The sequence below is a fragment of the Opisthocomus hoazin genome, chromosome 9 (genome assembly GCF_030867145.1).
Source record: "Opisthocomus hoazin isolate bOpiHoa1 chromosome 9, bOpiHoa1.hap1, whole genome shotgun sequence".
Lineage (NCBI taxonomy): Eukaryota > Metazoa > Chordata > Aves > Opisthocomiformes > Opisthocomidae > Opisthocomus > Opisthocomus hoazin.
The window spans coordinates 11,747,736-11,766,449 of record NC_134422.1 but is presented as its reverse complement, the minus strand read 5'-3'; the positions used below and the strand labels follow the sequence as shown (position 1 = coordinate 11,766,449).

At 43.3% G+C, this 18,714-nt stretch overlaps 1 protein-coding gene across 1 annotated transcript; it reads right to left on the bottom strand.

Annotated features, from left to right (window-relative positions):
• Nucleotides 1–2,442: 2,442 nt before the first annotated feature.
• On the bottom strand, nt 2,443–18,123 carry MUC13 (mucin 13, cell surface associated). Its single transcript, XM_075431053.1, has 14 exons — nt 18,049–18,123; nt 17,841–17,934; nt 17,501–17,554; nt 16,662–16,715; nt 14,913–15,032; nt 13,872–13,978; nt 12,397–12,458; nt 11,519–11,664; nt 10,101–10,226; nt 8,839–8,947; nt 7,743–7,780; nt 5,475–5,562; nt 4,201–4,408; nt 2,443–2,844 (listed from the first exon to the last, which is right to left on the bottom strand). Exons 1-14 carry the CDS (start codon nt 18,121–18,123, stop codon nt 2,794–2,796), a joined length of 1,332 nt encoding a protein of 443 aa, XP_075287168.1. The 3' UTR covers nt 2,443–2,793.
• Nucleotides 18,124–18,714: the final 591 nt, after the last annotated feature.

Sequence of the window (18,714 nt, the reverse complement as noted above, 5' to 3'; positions counted from 1 at the left end):
AGAGCAATAAAAACTCCTCTGCAGTTAAATGACGCAAACATTGGGCTATTTTTGCTGCTTTTATTGTCAATGACAGCAAAAGTCTAGATATCTCACCCTCAATAAAGTTTTACTGCATTAAAGTTTTGTTTGTCGTTGAGCTTTCAGCTGTATTTCCAACTCCTATTGCTTTGAGAAAGAACGAGATAACACTGAAAAGCCTTCTCGTGTGCCTCCCCAGCAGGCTCCTGTTACATGTGTTTTAAGGATCCTCTGCAGTAAGCTGATGGAAACAGGCAAGTTACCTCCATAAAAGACCATGATGCATGGGCTGTTACTCTTGATGAAGAGAAATCTTGCTGCTAGACTCCACGTAACCCCAAGTTTCAGTCTGCCACACAAAGAAGGGGAGGAGAGGGTAGCAAAGCAAAAGCAATCAGCTGAACGAAGGAGAAGTCTACACTGAACTTCGCGGATTTTTGCCGTTTGTTCTGCCTGTATCCCACCCGTTTTTCAGTCCCTCACCCTGTACCAACTCCCCAGAGTGTTCTGCTGGCAGCGGAACCTTTTCCTGCTGCTGAAAAATCAGGCATGAGGGGAAAAGGAAAGGGTTTAGCAGAGGGATTAGAAGCAGGGAGGTCTCCTTCACCCAGGGAATGGTGGGGACACGCAGGACTCAAAGAAAAAGGAGGGAGCCACAGGCACGGGGGTCCATACATTAATGGAACTGCTGCGGAAGGGAGCTGGTCCCCTTTGTAGGGTTTTCTTAGCTGGAGGAAGGACGGGGCCTCTCTGTCTCTTGTGCTAAGGTAGCCACCAAGCCTTGCTTCACTCCTTACGGGTGAGTACTCTCAGAGGAAAAGTCAAGAAAGTAAGACCAGATCTCTCCCATCCTTTGAATCAGGTGTCGTGAACAGCTAAATCCAGCCAGCCCTGCTCGTGTGGAGGGAAGGTCACCTTGCACATCTTGAGCTGCGCACAGCCAGGGGAGGGTGGCTAAGGCCACCAGAACCTGGTCTCCTACAGAATCCTGCCAACGGCAGGCGCTGTGCAGCCAGGTGGCAGCAGCAAAGGTGACAGGACTCAACCAGAAGAAAGAAATTCTGCCAGTTAACAGTGAAAACGCAGGAAAACAACAGAAAATACCTTGCACCCTTTCTCACCAGGCTACTTCTCTGAACTGCTCATCGCAGGCGGTTAGAGAAAGCAGGGTCTATCTTCTTTTGCTACAGAAGCCACATGAGAAAGATCAGAACTGTTTAGTTCCCACATTTCACCTGCGTAACTGGCGAGTGGGAGCTGGTTTAGATCACCAAGAGCACTGGAACAACCCATCTGCATGCACATCCTCGTAACCTCCACAGCCACATGCAGCGTTCTCTACCACTGGCCCCCAAACTTGTCACCTAACTTGGAAGACACTCCTTTTTTTAGCTGTGTGTTATTGACAGACTGCTATGCACAAAGCTGCCATCATGGAGATAACCTTGTCCGGCATTTTCAAAGGAGACCCAGCTGCACTAACTATGCAATTCCCATTGAAAATGATTACAGAAAACTGGTGCCAGCCCTACAACAGTAAACATTTTAGCTTCATTAAGACTTAACAATATTTCTGATTGGAACCTTTGAGTGAAAGATGGGTGCTGATGCCACCAGCCTGTGCACACTTGTGTCTAAATTCTGCACAAGTTTCAGTATAAAATAGTCTCCGGAGTTGTAACACAAATGCTTATACCACTGGGCAGCAACTTAAGAAAACCTTGGTACTGAGAAACAATAACGTTTAATAGAAAAAATTAATCTGCATATATAAAAACACAAAATATAACATGAAGTTAAATGATTCTTTAAACAAACTTAATCCATAAATATAGGTACATATCTGTACATATATATTTTATATATATAAGGAAATGTTAAGGCTAGTCAATAGAAAATGCATACAGCAAAATACAGTAAAATGTAGATTCCTTTACGCACAGATTTATTGAGTGTATGTAAGAAATGAAAAATAAAAAGGTTTAAGATGATTCAATCAAAATGTAAATAGGGTATGAGAAAAAAAATGTTAACATTTTGCACAGGAGCTGAGAATGTAAAATCAATATAGTTATGCAAGATGGAGAATAATAGTGGTTGTTTGAGGATATAATTTCTTGCCATTGCATTGGGAAAGAAGGCTGCATAAAAGGTCAGACAAGTACCATTGTCTCACACAACACATGTCAGCAGAGATCTGAACTGAATACTTTCAGATAGGAAATACCGGGGTGTTGAGGAGGGGAAGAAGACTGTATCTGTTACAGTAAAGGGAAACAGGTTAGATTCTCATGAAGAAGAGTTTTGATCTCACTTTGATCTGCCCAAAGCCATACAGGGTGCCTGTAGCTGAAACAGAGTGAGCACAAATACAGGCGAAGCTCTGGGTGCTGACTTTTTTCAGCATCACGTCTTGCCTGGACCACCTCCCAGCAGAACTGAAAACCAGCAGGGTTAAAATCCTGGTCTCTTGTCTACATTCACTCTCTTGCCCACGTACCGGCCTCCTGACAGAAGTCTGTTTATCAAAGCCAGCTAGTTCTTTTAAAAGTTCTCCTCTTCTCCCTGCGCTCTGCTTCATTTCCCCCTTCTTTCAGAGATTTGTCCATGATCTCTTTCAAGCGGAGGTCTTCCTTTAGAAAATCTTCAGAGAATTTGGGGTTGTGGACTTTGTTGTCTCTTTTGCTGAAGTAACTGCATTGGTGAGAGGCTGTGAAACTCTTTGGTCTGACCCATGGTTGCAGCAGTCGTCCATTCTTCTGCTCTGGTCGCTTAGTATGTGCTCTGCATCCTAAAGCCCTCAGGCTCCCGTGATGTTGCATACTACAGAGAATTTGGACAAGAAAAGAAATAAAGAGTAGCTCTAGGTGAGAAAGCTCCATTAACAGAATAGTTCAGCACATGGTAACCCTCTCTCTAAGTGACACACTAGCCCTCAAGGAAAACCAAATGTATTTTACAGGCAGATTTTAATCAGTGAAAAGCTGACATCTTTGGAAAGTGAGAAATGCCAAAATCCATGTAAATCTGATCAATGACCGAGGTAAATAGACTTTTCTCTTCTCTTAATTGGCAGATTTTTTAAAGCAGGTTTTGGTTTGTTTTTTAAACATCAGGTTTCTGTGTTGCTTCTGTCACCGTTTAGGCCTCAATTCTGCAAAACACGTAAGTGTATTGCAATTAAACAGATTTTCTTCACAAAACAGGGGTAGTTTCTAGCACCACAGAGGTGGAGCTAAAATGTCACTTAAATGAGTTTTGAATGGGCAATGTGCTTCCCATTTACCGGACGCATGCAGAACCCAGCAAATTAATCATATCACAGTGTACGTAGCACCTCTCAAGCCTCCGCTCCCTCCGCATCTCCCTTGCAGAGTTGAGGATAAAACAGGCGGCTTTTTCAGAACACACCTCCCAGCTAATGACATGGTCCCGCTAAAGAGGCTCCTCTGGGTTACACCAATGCAAAAACCGCGCTAGCTTTTTCGTGGCACGTCACGCTTCACCCCTTGTCACCCCTTGGCAATGCTGCAGCAACGGCAGAGGATCTTGGTGTGAACTAGGCGGTGGCAGAGCGGCTGGGAGGACACCGACCCTCTGGGCAGCTGTGCCAGCTTAAGCTGACTGCGAATCTCTCATGAGGCTGCAGCTGGGAATTGCCACTGCAGCAACTAGTGACCCTACAGCTGGCTTCAAAGAAGCACGGGTGGTAACAGCCTGTGCAGCAGCACAGCAACCTGGTCTAGTGGAAGATGTTCCTGCTCATGGCAGGGGGGTTGGAACCAGAGGGTCTTTAAGGTCCCTTCCAACCCAAACCATTCTATGATTCTGTGATTCGTGCCTGTGCTGAAGGATGTGCTCAGTCAATGCAGACAAATGTCCGACGCCACAGCAGACCACTGGGCAGGTGAGATGTTGCTTTGACCCTTGCTTTTCATATATACCTCCTGTGACTCAAGATGATTAGTGGGGCTTTAGAAAGGTCTTCATGAGTGCTGATCTCTGTATTAGTGAATTTTTTTCAGCTGCAGCTACAGTTGTTTGGTTGCCTTTATATCACTTTGGCCTTCTAGATTAAGAGAGGATGGACGGAATGCTGTTTAGATTCCAACAATGTCTGTAGCCCACAACACTACAGTTTAGGAGCACAATTCTCGTAGGCCTATGTGAAACACTTACCAAATCGTCATAATCCCTCTCTGGAAAACGACCTCTGTTTGCAGGATGCATCTCATATGGGTTGTGAGGCTGATATCCTGGGTTCACATGGCCAGAAGTGGTCTGAACTCTGGGGAACATTGAGGGCTGTGTATCATCAGAGGTATTTGGGTTGGAATATCCTGACTTTATCAGACTCTTCTTCCCTGGATCTTGTCTGCGTTTGGCTCTTCAGAGGAAATGGAAGAATAAAGGAGGTTTTGAAAGGCCTTTTAGTGTGCCTTATGTATTAAGTAAGTCCAACTTACTGAGTTGTCCACTCCCACCTTATTTTGAATGCTCAGTCCTGTTCCGAAACACGTAACAGATTTTTCTAGCATACCAATTGCAAAACCCTTGTTATCAATGATAGAGTACAAAGTTTGGCATCTCTTATCATAGGCAGGGCTAAGCTGCCAGGAGACACAGAGAGGGACTTTGGCCTCTTTCAGCTGGTTCCTAGAGTGAAGGAGTTTCCTCCACCACCACTAGCTCTAACTGGCAATTTAGAGGAAGAAATGAGGGATTCATTAGGCCTGGTTAATAAAAGTTGCCATCATGCCTGCAGCCAAAGCTGGACATTCACACAATGTATTTGGCTTGTCTGTGATCACAAGTCCATCCATCGCACACACACTCAACACCAGCTTGTGCACCTGCTGGTGAGCTATGCCTACTATGGGTGGTCTTGTAGGCATCTTTACCTGGGCATTGCTGAGAGCAAAGGCAGAGGAGCTGCTTGAGTGTTGCTATGTTTATTGTGTGGAGAGAAGTGAGGAGGTGCAACTGGAACTGGGAATTTGACAGTACACCAGGAATAGCAAAGTTTAAAGAGATGCTTGGCTGGAAAAGCCACCTGTATTGAGCTGAAATGGGCATGCCAGGCCTTGAGCTGAAGTTCTAGCAGGGAATGCTGCAGAGAATCTGAATTTGGGGCACACAGTCTTCTGATATCAGCATCTTCCTTCAGTCTCATCCACATGCCTTATCAGTACTGGCTAGGGCAGGATTAGGATTAATGAGTCAGGTGTGTATTTTGAAAGACTTGGCTGAAGCTTTCATGGCCAGATTCACAGCAAGAGAATAAATAATTCTGGGAAGAGTGCACAGGCAAAACCGAATTCTAATGGCTACGTAACTTAAATAAACTCGGCATGCAAACACATTTGCAGCCCTGCCCCTCTCTAAATTTCTGCTTAGTTCTCTAGGAATATGTAGCAATGCAACTTCTATTCAATTTTCAGAAATACTCTTACCTTACTGAAACAACAGAGACTGCTATCACTAAACTCAGGATAATTGCTCCAAACACTGTACCCACTATTATAAGGATGAGTTCACTATCTGGGAAAAAGAAAACCACACAAAAGAAACAAGAAACAGCAATTAAAAACTCAAGGTAAATATTGCAAAACAGGTCCCGTCTCTTAAAAGCAAGAGAGAGAGGAAGAGAGAGAGGAGGGGAGGGGAGGGGAGGGGAGAGGAGGGGAGAGGAAGGGGGGAAGGGAGGAAGGGAGGAAGGGAGGAAGGGAGGAAGGGAGGAAGTTATTCATCGTGGTGCTGTCTCAGTACAACTGGCTGTGGACACAGAAAGATGTAAATGAGGGAACTGATCTGCATTAAAGACCATCTCTTCTAGATGGCGATTTTGATCCCAGCTCAGGTTCCTAATTCCATGCACTGAACGCCTTCACACATGGTTGCTCCAGTACAGCTGAGTGACAGGAGCAACTGGGAGCGCACGGAGGTTGCTTAAACTAGTGTTGCTGTTAAAATATGTAGTTTGGTGTCAAATGGGCTGTTCCCATGCCCCAGGCAAATAAGGCACACCGATTTGGGAAGTCTGCTATGTGGTACTACAAACACTGCATAAATACCCCCTATCTGAATAAATGTTTGGCAAGGAAAAGTTATTTTCACTGATCTTGCTGCAGAACCAGCATGACTAAGGGAGAAGGACATGGATTCTGTATATCTTCCTTCAGCTGTGAATGGAATTGCTACCGACATCTAGTCTTAGCTCTGCATAGCCATGGCGAGGGGAAAAAAAAAAAGGGGAGAATTGTGTTCTGCAGGGCATAATTTCTAGACAACAGTGTGAAGAGTAAGCCAGCGTCTTGAGCTACCCAACCTTACGTGTGTTACCTACTTGAAGGTCCCAGTTTGTATTTATGCGTTTGCCATTTAGTACACTGAATGCCTATACTGGAGATACACAACATGAAAACACCAGCTGTGCCATTACCAGCAGAACGATCCAGCGCATTGAATCATAGGAGCATACAGTGAGACAACAGCGAATATGATTTCTCAAAAGAACGTTGTGCCAAACACGTGTAAAGTCTCCTTGGTTATTGTTCAGCAAAGTACCCACCAAGTGCCATACGGAGAAAATGAGGCTATTAATGGATTTCATTATTAGCAGGTCAAATTCATGTTTAAATTCACAATGTGTTGATTTTGTGCCAATTTAGCATTTCCATTTGCTTTATGAAATAGGCCTTAAAATTCCAAAAATTTTCTCAAGAAAAATATGTTCCATGTGATGAAAAATATGCTTTCTGCCAAACATTTACACATGGCAAGATTCTCTGGGCTGCATTATAACTACCATTAGCCAATATCCAAAACTTTTAGGCAAAACTAGAAGAAAACCCTTGAAAATCTCATAGCTACAGACACAGGTATGTTAAACGTGTAAGTTTAAGAATGCAGCAGTGTGAGGTTCCAAAGGGCCACATGAGGATATACCTTTTGCTCAAATAAAGCCAAAGTAGTTCTGAGAAGTGAATAACCGTAACTGCTCATTTTTCAACCTGCCTTTAACTGTATTAGATGTTCTGAGTTTAGACACGTGCAAACACTGGAAGGCATGAAGAATGTCCTCTCCTAACCTATATGACGGTGGAAGCTGGAGAAGGTGCAGCAAACAGCTGCAAAACTGACTCAAAAAGAGAATAACCTTTGGAAGGCCAGTCTGGTTAGCTTGTCCAGACAATTACAGCTATAAGACAGTCGGTGCCATCATCTCTTCACCACTGTAGAATACTAGATACTATGCAGCGCTTGCTTGCAAGGTAAAGCACAAACAAGAACCAGTGGTTGGATATTAAAGCAGAAATATTTCAAATGTGAGTAATCTGCTGAAGTTTTAATAGAAGGAGTGATTAATTACAGGAGGAACTAATCCATTAGTGGTGCTGAGTTCAGCATTACGTGCCTTTAGATGAGGAATAAATGGTTTTCTGCCAAATAACCTATGTTTGACTAAAAACTACTGGGCTTAATGCAGAGGTCATCAGAGGAAATGCTACTGTCTGTCTGAACATGACATTCAAGAAGGATTTTTCCCTCCAGGCAACAGTGGAATTTCTCTCATTTTTTTCTAACATTTTCCCGGTACCAATACAGGATGGTGGCACCCCTAAAGGCTACTACTTGTTAATTTTGTTATCTCAGGCAGATTAAATATTACTGGTTATTTTTCCATGCTGTAATTAAAGATCAGAAATTCTTTTACTTACTATTCGTGCAGTTCTCTCCAGAGTAGCCCACTGCACAACTATACGAGAGGAAAAAAAAAAGGAAGGAAAGAAAATACAATGTTGTTAAGCAGATGATCACAAAACAATAGTACATTTCCACATTTTATCAGCAATTTCTGTGCAAGGTGTGTTCATCACAGGTTTATTCTTTAATGCTATCTTAATATTGAACTGTTTAGTTTCATTGTTAGAGTAAAACAGTCTGAGATTTTCAGAATGATTGGTGAGCTGGGCACTCAAAGTTTCAGGTTCTCTGCCTGAAACATGTTAAAAAGGCCTAATTTCTCCAAAGAACTAAGCCATACATCTGTGAGCCCTCTGGAATTTCTACCCACTGCCTTTATCAAAAGCCTCAGTAAGGTCTATAAGTACTGGCAGCTTTTCCCGTACTAGTTTCTTGTATTTATAATATATTGACTTTACAGTAAGAAGTGTTCATTGTGTAGCAGCAATAACTACAAAAAGAGCTGAATTAATGGATATGGGGAGTAAGGTCCCTCTGCTTATCCATGGGAGCAGAGCACAACCAGTTACCTACTCTGCTTCACCAGCAAACAACACTGCTCTGTTCTGACCCTGAGCTGACAGAAATACCCACAGAGGGAAAACCAAGATGAAATAACATAGGTCTGAAAGTTATCAGGAAACAGAGTCCCCACTGATATCATGGAAACTTTCCAGGGATTTGAGGCAAGTTTTCCTCTAATATCTGTTGCTTACTACATGCTTCAGCATACCAGTTCACATGGCTCAATTACTTTGAAGGAATAGTTTATGTTTTTGTGGACAACCCACAAAATAAGCACGAAGTAGTTTATTCTCTTTGCTGACTCACAGATGAGCTTGGATCTCCCTGACTTTCCTTTGAGGTACTATGAGCGCACACCAACAGCTAACACCGAGCAGTTAAAATCCCATAACTTGTGACACCATGGAAATTTGTCCACCTTAGGCAGCTCTCTGATTCACATAGCTGCAGGCTGTTCTTCTAGATTGAGGGTGACCCTGTTTTAGATGGTCTTCTCCCCTAGCTTTGCCTAGAACATAGGAATGCAAGAAAAAGCTGAGTACTCACGATACACATGCTCCATTCTTCGGTTCAAAGTTAGGCTTGCATTTGCACGTTGGAATCCCATTTTCTTTTGCACAGTACTTGTTTTCTTCTGCAGAACAGTTATTGCAATCTATATTTTCAGAGAGAAAAGATACAGAGTGAATTGAAGATAGCCCCAAAAATCAACATTGGAGAAAATTCCCCCCTCTCTCCCATTTTTTTTCTTGCACTATAAACACAGAGAATTTTGTTGTGCTTCAAAGTACCAGAATGGATTTTCTAGAGCTAGACCTATGTAGAACAGAAACTGAAATACGAAAGTACAAAATTAGAAGTAAACGGCCTTTGTTCAAACTGTCCAGCCCCAGCAGAATGGAAATCTGGCTAGGCTGCATCTTACATAGGCAAGCAATGACCTGCAGTTTGATCTCACAGCAGATGATTTGTATTGCAACTGATACAAAAATGGATCAGATTTAGAGAAATTAGGGGCCACAAAGGGCTACACTGGATCACATTTCTCTGGTCTTTCTTATAGCCAGCTTTCACGATTTTATCAAGAGTGTTTGCAGTATTTGTGGTTTTTCTTAAAACCTCATGTCTTAGACTTTTTTCTGTAGTGTGAAAATTTTTGTTTTCATAAGAAGAAAATAAGCTACATCTCAGGGCTGTGGAGGATAGCTAAATATTTGATCAGGGTACTCATTAAGAGATTCAAAACCAGCAAGCAAATAAAACCACAACAATTAACAATTCCTAAAAATCACATAAACCGTTCTTCCCATAAAAACCTGTCTAAACACAGGTAATGCAACCCTAGAATGACCAACAAGGGACAGAGCTTTAACAGATCGTTGCAGTGCATCAGGAGACTTCCAGCTCTGTCAGCGTGCCCACAGCTGCCTCCAGGTAGCATGCAGAATTTATTCCCAAAATAAGTCCCAGCAGAGAAGGCTGTGAAGGCAAGATTCAACTTGTTCCATCCTTTACCTATTTAGGTTTCAGTTCTCACCAAGAATTTAACAATGCATTTAAGGAGTGACCCACTTACTGCTTTCAGTGATAATTTTGTCAGGCTTTAGTAGTTTATTCTACTGGAATAGAATTATGGATGTGTTCAAACTGAAACATGAGAACATGTTTCCATGGCTTTCTTAATAAGACAAACATTCCCTGATTTTCAGAGATCAGCACATTTGCAGAGTGCCATTTTCAAAAAGGGACTGAGAGAGGGAGCAACCAGGTCAGCCTTTTGGGGACAGATAAAGTAGGAAGGTTCTTACCTGAACAAGAATGAACATCCCATTCTGTCATTGAGTAATTGCTTTTGCATATGCATTTTGGAAACACATCTTCTTCACATACAGTGGTTTCAGCATCACATTTAAAAACAGCACAATAGGTGGTAGCTTCAAAAGAGAAACAGTCAGAAAGCAAACCCGAGTGCTTATAATTTCACAGAAAGCAGTGCACTTGCCCAGTAAATCATAAACCAACTATTTAGTAATTCTGAAAAAAACCCTTGGAAGTCCCTTTTTGGGGACATAATACTGCAGGCATTTGAACCAGCCCTTTTTTTTTTCCCTTGCTCTTTACCAGTTAAGGTCCTGCTTCCATCACATTTTCTGACCTTCTGTTTCTCAGCCTCTCACTGCCTCAAAATCTTCCTGCCGCCCAGTCCATGAAGAGGGAAATTCTACCCAAAAGTTCATACTCTGAACACTGACTTTGTGACTGACTTTAGAAAAACATACAGAAAAACACCAGCACTATTCCCTTAGTTTTTTCTACAACTGAACTGTGAAGCCCAGATCCCATACAGTCCTACATAGATATAAATGTTTACGGGCATGCAGCTCATTTCATGAGCAATATTAGTATGCTCTTTGTCCAGCATGGTGCTCTTTAGAACCATGTCCCAAGTGGTGGGAACGGTTTACACACCTCGGTGGGTAGCATGCAGTAGAGGGATGTGATTGTAGGGGTGCTTAGTGAGGTCCCAGGTATTTTCTATTTCCCTCTCATGTTTAGGACTAGCACACAGGAAATGTCATGGTTGAGGTGGATACAGTCACCTTCAGAGACCAAACTTAGGCTATATGCCAATGGACTTCTTTAACTAGCTAAGCCTTTTGCGAAAGCTGATTTCAAAATAGGAGCACATGAAAAAAAAAGATAAAAAAAGAATCCATATTTTATTTGCAAAATCATTCTTCAAGCATTACACATGAGTAACGTGAGGCTTTACTGGTTTAGACCAATGAGTGACTTCGCTCAGTAGCTAATCAGTGAGGCCTCATGTCAATTACCATGGTTATTTATGGTAATAACTATAATCCTATTTTGCCAGTAAAATACTGGCTTATTCTCAGAAGAAAAATCTATGTCTGTACATATTTCGTCCGGATTTTTCCAGCCACTTAACCCTCACAGGTTAAAATCAATATGCCATTGCTTACTTAGGTAAAAGGATTTTCCTTCTCTCCTTTACGCAGGAAGTAGAAAGCCTTAAAAACACAAAAGAGTCCAACACTGAATGGCGGAGTCTTCAAAATTACCAAAGACTGAACATTCAGCTGTTTAAAATCAACAAGTTGTGCTCTGATGGGCTTTACTACACACAGAAATGTTCTAACTAGCTTTGAAGATAGGAACCTCTGTTTGTACTGGTTATTTACATTCACAGTAAGGAAATACATACCTTCATACTGAGAGACATAGGTTGATTCATTTGTTGCGTTATCTATTGCAGAAATAACTGTGTCATTGCTTATAGGTGAGTCGTTTGTAAACAGGTTTATCACTATTATGCTTATTGGATGAGAAGCTCTGCTTTCACTTTGAAGTCTGAAAAGTACAGAAAGCATCATTTTAAAGTCTTGTATAATCCATATGAATAGCAAGCTAGATGCAAAACCAGCAGATTTCTGCCAAACCTCCCTCTCTACCCTAGCTTCTTTCACCCCACAATGTAGACAGCTGCTATGACACCTGAAAATGAGTTCAAGTCTTGCTTAGGAATCCATTAATGGCCGTCTTTCCAATAGATCCAGATGTAAATAGGTAGCTGGTAAGCAAAGGCTGTTGGATTCACCACTAACTCCATAAGTCCTTTGTGTGCTGTTGGCATGCAACTCTTGGTTTTTTACTGGGCTAACCTCAACCCGGCTGCAGTGTGGAGGACCTCATCTAACTTTTACTTGCTCCAACAGTCTGTTTTGTTATCCAGGTACAACATGGAGAACCAATCCTGAAGCGTGGTGAGGATAATTCAGGGTATGACCGCTATGAATTCAGAAGGGTCTGTTTGCAATGTAGAGGTATCTATGCTACCTGCATGCCAGCTGGGTTGGGTTCAGCTGGAAGGCATTCTTCCTCCGGTGAGGTGGAGGACAGTCTGTGACTTCACAGACATATTGGAAACTTTAAAAATACAAAAAGAATGTCCTCCTCTAACAGGAGGCATACTGAACTGACCTCATCCCACATCCTTTCTTGAACTGAGTACTCCATGGGAACAGATTAAAATGGGGTGTGTGGGAAGCACGTATTGCACAAAAGACAACCTGGCACACTTACTGAATTTCCACGATGACAGTCTGTTTATAGTAGTCTGTGAAACTGCGGAAGGCATAGTCAAACTGTAAATGATAAATGAATTGGAGTCAAAAGCAAGCAGAAACATAGACCAAAATCACAGGAAGCACTGAGGCTTCAGCTGTAAAATTTTAATCCAGAACATGCTACTACAGGCACAAATAAAGTGAGCTGATCAGTCACATCCACCATGCAAGGTATTGCAGAAGTGGAGCGGTGGGGTGGTGCTGTAAAACAGGGAATGTAGGAGAGAAGGGGAGGGGTGGAGAGACTCGAGTGAGTGTCAAGGCAGTGCAACAGGGGGAGAAGCACGGCACTGATGAAAGCACTGGGGTTTGTATGGGGTCGGTAGAAAAGTCACTGCTCTCCCTCATCCCATGTGAAGCAGGGAACAACTGGTGGAGGCAGCTGCCTCCAACAGCCACACAAGCAGGAGGCACTGTCAGAAAAGGGTAAGATGTCTAAGTCAACCAAAATGAAAGATAAACTATCCTTTGCAATAAAATAAAAATTGTTTTCTATGCTATTTTCTCTTTTGCATGCTATTAAATACCTATTCTAGTGCTGCATATCGTGCACTTCAGTAGCCATGTCATGAAAAAAAATTAGACAAAAAAATTGAGGAAAATATTTTTTAACATTCTGGAGGGACAATTTTTGTTTACTTTCTGAGAAAACATTCATAGGAAGCAAAATAATAGTAAGAAGAGTTTGATAACCATTTTTGATGAATTATGAATAATATTTTGTGAATATTTTTTGATCAGCTGTCTGGTAGAGTTGCATACTTCTTCCTTACTTCCAGAAAGTGACATAAACTAATCCACTTGTTTCAGCATGGCAGTATAAATTAAACTGTTCATCTTATTTCTCCAGGAAATCCATTACAAGATTTTATCTATGATCATAGAACGCTCAAAATGTGTAATATCCATTTCACTAATAATATTAAAATACTAATAGTGGTGTGCTTATGGAAGAGGCTTATGAGTTAGGTAGTTAGACACAGCTAGACAACCATTCTGAAAAGTTTCTGCTGTATGGAAACCATAGCTTGCTTTCAAAAAAATTTAAACTGCTCATTTTTACTCATACCACTGAGTATTACTGAGCCCTCAGCAAACAGTGAAGATCAGAAACTAAATGGGTTGGAAAACTTACAGAGCAATTTATGTGAGAACTTCCCAGAATAGAAGTGGCATTACAAATGCAGATACTGTTTATTTCAGGTACATCCCTTCACTTCAGCAAGAGCCATTCATGTACTCAGCTGAGGGCAAAATTCAAGTGTTTTATGAATACATCTAAAACAGTGTGAAGCATTCTTTGAAAGAATTAGATTTCTCAAGTGAAGCTATTCTAGGCTCTACATTAAAGGCAGCATGTATCCCCTCTGTCTGCCTGACATTCTGGAAAGTATTAAATATACAGAAAAGGTTTAAAAAAAGGTCACTCACAAACTTCGTTACATTTTGGAACACCTCTTCGTACTCCACAGAATTTACAGTTTGAACACTATTACTGTAAGATTCACTCAGTGTAATGACCCCTGGGAATATTTTCGCTGGAATAAGAACAGAGAATATTAATTAATTAGAAGGCATTCAAGTACATCTAGTTTCACTTTAGAGTTCTGCAGCCTTCAGAGATGGGGAAATACAATGTAGAATCGATCAGTGTTATTTTTCATATACTGGAGGAATCAGTAGGGGACAAATGTTCGTTCAATCAATTCAGCCACAATGAGGAACGTACTCTGGCTACCGGGGAAGCAGGCAGGATCCTGGGCTCGATCAAACTGGCCAGGCTATGAAACTGAATAACATTAAACTGTAAGCACAGCCTGAAGCTAACAGATGACTCCATGTGAGGGGTTACAGCATTCAGTGAGACCATGCCTATATTAAGGACTTCATCTGCGCAGTCACAGCCACTAAGCAGCTAACGTGGCTCACCATATCTGAGAAAGTGATTCAGTATCTGCCTGCTTTTTTAGGCTCACAAGCAAAATTGAGAATCCTGCCTCTTGGCACTTAAGTAAGTCCCATTTTCTCACACGGTTAGCCTTCAGCAGCATCTCAGAGACACAATTCAACAGGAATGTGAGGAGGGTTTACCAGTAAGGAAAACCAAGCCTGTTGTTCAGAGGTCTTCACGGGCTTGGGCCTTTTTATATCCTGGCCATAAATATTGATGTCAGATTTACATTTGTATTTTTTTCCTGCTTTTCACTCATTTAAATCTCAGGCATCCCTGACAGAGAACTCACCTTCTTTTCCTAGCACATTAACCTCTTTGGCAGTTACTGTTTTGTGAGATAACAATCTAGGTGACTGTAGCAGTGGCTGTCTGCAAAGCCTGGCATTATTCAGCAGTCACTTTCCCAAGACTGATTGTTTTCATTTATAATGTGAGAACAAGGGATATGAGAAGAAAAAATTGCTTGAGCAGCTATCTGTGAAGTAACTAAAAATATAGATTGCCCTTCTGCAACTCACCGCTGTGACAATCCTTGTCGCTATAGTAGTATCCATATGGGCACAGGCAGGTGTAAGTGCTATATAAAGCAACACATTCAACCAAATTTCTTCCACAAGGATTCGAGCTGCAGAAGTCCCCTGATACAAAGATGTAAGATATCGATGTAAGATGTAAGATATGAAATTGCAATAGCCAGTTCATGTATAAAGTAGTTCATATATTAAATACTTCATGTATACTTCTACTAAAGGAAACTACTAGGTATCTTTTATAGAGTGTAGATACAATTAAAGACCACATGACTATGTCTTGCTGGCTTACTATCTGTATAGTAACTGTTTTCCCTACTAAATCCAGCAGGATATAACAGTAGAGGACACAGAGTAAGACTGAAATTCACAATCTGTCATGCCAAGCACTCACAATCTAACTCTGCTTAATACAACTAAAACCAAACCATACAAAAAAGTCTATTGAGGGTTGCCAAAATCAGTGACTAAATTAGAAAATGGCAGACTACAATCGCCTGTGCGTCTTTAATGCTGCACTGGTATGTACTTGCCTTATTATAAGACAGTGTCATGGTAGGGTCCTTTACTGCAAATGCATTAATAAAATGAAGGCTACCATGTTAATCATCATTCTATACATACCACAACAGATATGTGAGTATGCTGCTAAGGAATTTGTTGCAGGTTTACAGCTATCACCATAATAAGACTAAATATATTAACTGGCCACTATACCATACAGCAGTAAAACTTCATCGATTTGCGCTGACTGCTGCCTTCTACTTACTTGCTGGAGTAGTTGCTGAAGATGAGGTTGTGTTCATTCTTGGAAAAGGGAAAATGTCTAAATATGTCAGCCCTGTTAGTGCCTTGACTACAGTGGGACCATCGAAGGCAGCATGGTATGATGCCTCAAAACCTTTCCCAAACCTGCTTCTACCATGCCCTGTACTCTAGCCAGTGCCTTGCACAGCAATAAGGAGAAAACTCATAAAAAGATGAGATAGCAAATCTACCAGAAGAAAGAAATTTAGGGAGCAGAAGGACATTAGAATAACTTCAAATATATTTTAAATTTAAATTTTTATATGGTACACTTTTCACCTAAAATGGTAGCAGTTATACTTTCTCTAAGTAATTACACATTCTGAAAGGATTTGGAAGTATGTATTTCAAATATATACATAATTTATTAGTTTATAAGTAATTAAAAGTTATGTAGTAATACACACTATATATAGGATGACAATTACAGTTCTCTTCAAGTCATCAAATTCTAATTTTCATCCTTCCTGCTTTCTATCACTTAACTCCATAGGTACATTCACATAGATGAGGTAGAGATTTTATGTGCAATGCAGAAAAATACAGTAGCTCTGTTTCAGCCCCCCAAAAATGGAAAGGAAAACACGTAACAAAGTTTCATTGGCTAGAGGAATCATCTCCAGATATTGTGTTTCCAGAGCTCCTACTAAAGCCAAATTCTGTATCAGAAGGCAAAACCCCAAGCAGAAAGAACAGTGCTTGTGAAATCTTACCCAACACTTTCCCAATATAGCAAAGGCCAGCAGGGCAGAGGGAAGAGTGGAGAGGATTCACAGCCTTGACCTGGCACCTTTGTCTCCCCTGGGAGAGGAACTCGGGGAAACCTGGCCAGGGGAACTCGTCCCTGCCTATTGGGGCTGCAGAGCTCCCTGCGATGGTTGACCCCAACCTCTCCTCATAAGGGGATGACTGAGGGCTTTTGCTCCTTACCTGCAGCCGGTGTCGCTGTCGAATTTGAGGCACTGTCTGGTTTAGTGTTGTCTCCTGAGGAAGGGAAAAGAGGAGAGATGGCAGCACTGATTGTCACTGAGTGGAGGAGAAGCCTTGGGGAAATCTGTGTGTGCAGGACAGCCTCTGGGCAGGTAGGTGGGGGGCCTGCGTGGGGCTGAGCAGCCACAGCCCAGGCAACCCGGTCCTCTGCCTCTGGGCTCTTCCTGCCTCTGATGCTTGTGTAGTCTGGTGTGTCCATGGCCACTTCTCCCCCATACCAAGCAGCAAAGCATGTGACCCCCACGGCAGTGTATTGCCCCCAGCTCAGCTGCACTCGCTGGCCGTGGCCGGCTCAGCCACGTGTCTTCCTGCAGGAACGCTCCCTCCTCCTGCCTAAGGCAGCACCGCAGTTCGGACCGGCTGACAGAGAAGGCTGAGGCAGCCATCAGCCCCTGAACATGCTCCCCATGATGGTCTGATTGGTGACACTGTCTTGGGAGAACAGTCAGCAGCACTGTTCCTCCATGGCAAGGATGTGTGAAACAGATGAGGGTCTTGGGGTCAGATTGAGGAGGCAACAGCACCAAGAAGAATGGGACTGAGTTGCTGAATTCATCACAAACACTTTGCCCTTGCAGCAAAGACCAGGAGGGTCAGAGAAAGAAGGCACGACAGGGGATGCAGACTTCATGTGGGGCTGTGCTTCTACCCCAGGAGAGCAACTCGGGGAAACCTGGCCAGGGGAACTCGTCCCTGCCTATTGGGGCTGCAGAGCTCCCTACAATGAGAGAACCCAACTTATCCTCATAAGGGGATGACTGAGGGCTTTTGCTCCTTACCTGCAGTCGACGTGTCTGTCCAACTGGATACGGTCACTGTGTCAGAGGCGGTTCCTGAGGAAGGGAAAAGAAGAGAGATGGCAGCACTGATTAGCGTTGAGCAGAGAAAAACCCTTGGGGAACTCTGTGTGTGCAGGACAACCTCTGGGCAGGTAGGTGGGGGGCCTGCGTGGCGCTGAGCAGCCACAGCCCAGAGCAGCCGTGCCCTCTGCCTTTCAGCTCTCCCTGGCCGTGACGCCTGTATAGTCTGGTGTGTCCATGGCCACTTCCCCCCCATACCCTGGCTCTTGAGCACGTGCCCCACACGGCAGTGTATTGCCCCCAGCTCAGCTGCACTCGCTGGCCACCGTCAGCTCAGCCACAGGCACACGTGTGTCTCCCTGCAGGAACACTTCCTCCGCCTGCCCAAGGCAGCACCTCATGGCCAGGACCAGCTGCCAGAGCAGGTCAAGGGGTGCCATCAGACTGCATACAGCCAGCACATGCCTCACTCCCTCTCAATAACCTTCTCCCCACAATCATTCGGGTGAAAGTCTGCGGCAGCTGGCCCTTCGGGACGGTGGGTGGGTGGGCGTGATGGGAAAGTCGGGTGCTCCAGGAAGGATGAGCTCCTCCAAGCCCATGATGCAGGAAGAGCTGATGACACCAAACTGGGAGGAGTGGCTGATACACCTGAAGGCTGTGCTGCCATTCAGCAAGACCTGGACAGGCTGGAGAGTTGGGCAGAGAGGAACCTGATGAGGTTCAACAAAGGCAAGTGCAGGGTCCGGCATCTGGGGAGGAACAACCCAACGCACCAGTACAGGCTTGGGGCAGACCTGCTGGAGAGCAGCTCTGCAGAGACTGATATGAGTGTCCTGGTGGATGACAGGTTAACCATGAGTCAGCAGTGTGCCCTGGCACCCAAACAGGCCAATGGTATCCTGGGGTGCACTAAGAAGACCATGACCAGCACGTCGAGGGAGGTTCCCCCTCTCCTTCTACTCTGCCCTAGTGAGGCCCCGTCTGGAGTACTGCATCCAGCTCCGGGCTCCCCAGTTCAAGAAAGATGAGGAACTACTGGAGAGAGTCCAGCGGAGGGCTACAAAGACGGTGACTGGTCTGGAGCATCTCTCCTATGCAGAAAGGCTGAGGGAGCTGGCCTTGTTCAGCCGGAAGAAGAGAAGGCTGAGAGGGGACCTTAGAAATGCCTCTAAATATCTGCAGGGTGGGTG

Coding starts and splice junctions, on each gene's coding strand:
- MUC13 (XM_075431053.1), bottom strand. CDS start 18,123: ATGGGCTTGGAGGAGCTCATCCTTCCTGGAGCACCCGACTTTCCCATC. Junction 17,555..17,840: donor GGCTGAGCTGACGGTGGCCA/GCGAGTGCAGCT, acceptor TCCCTTCCTCAG/GAACCGCCTCTGACACAGTG. Junction 11,665..12,396: donor ACTGTCATCGTGGAAATTCA/GTAAGTGTGCCA, acceptor TGTACTTTTCAG/ACTTCAAAGTGAAAGCAGAG.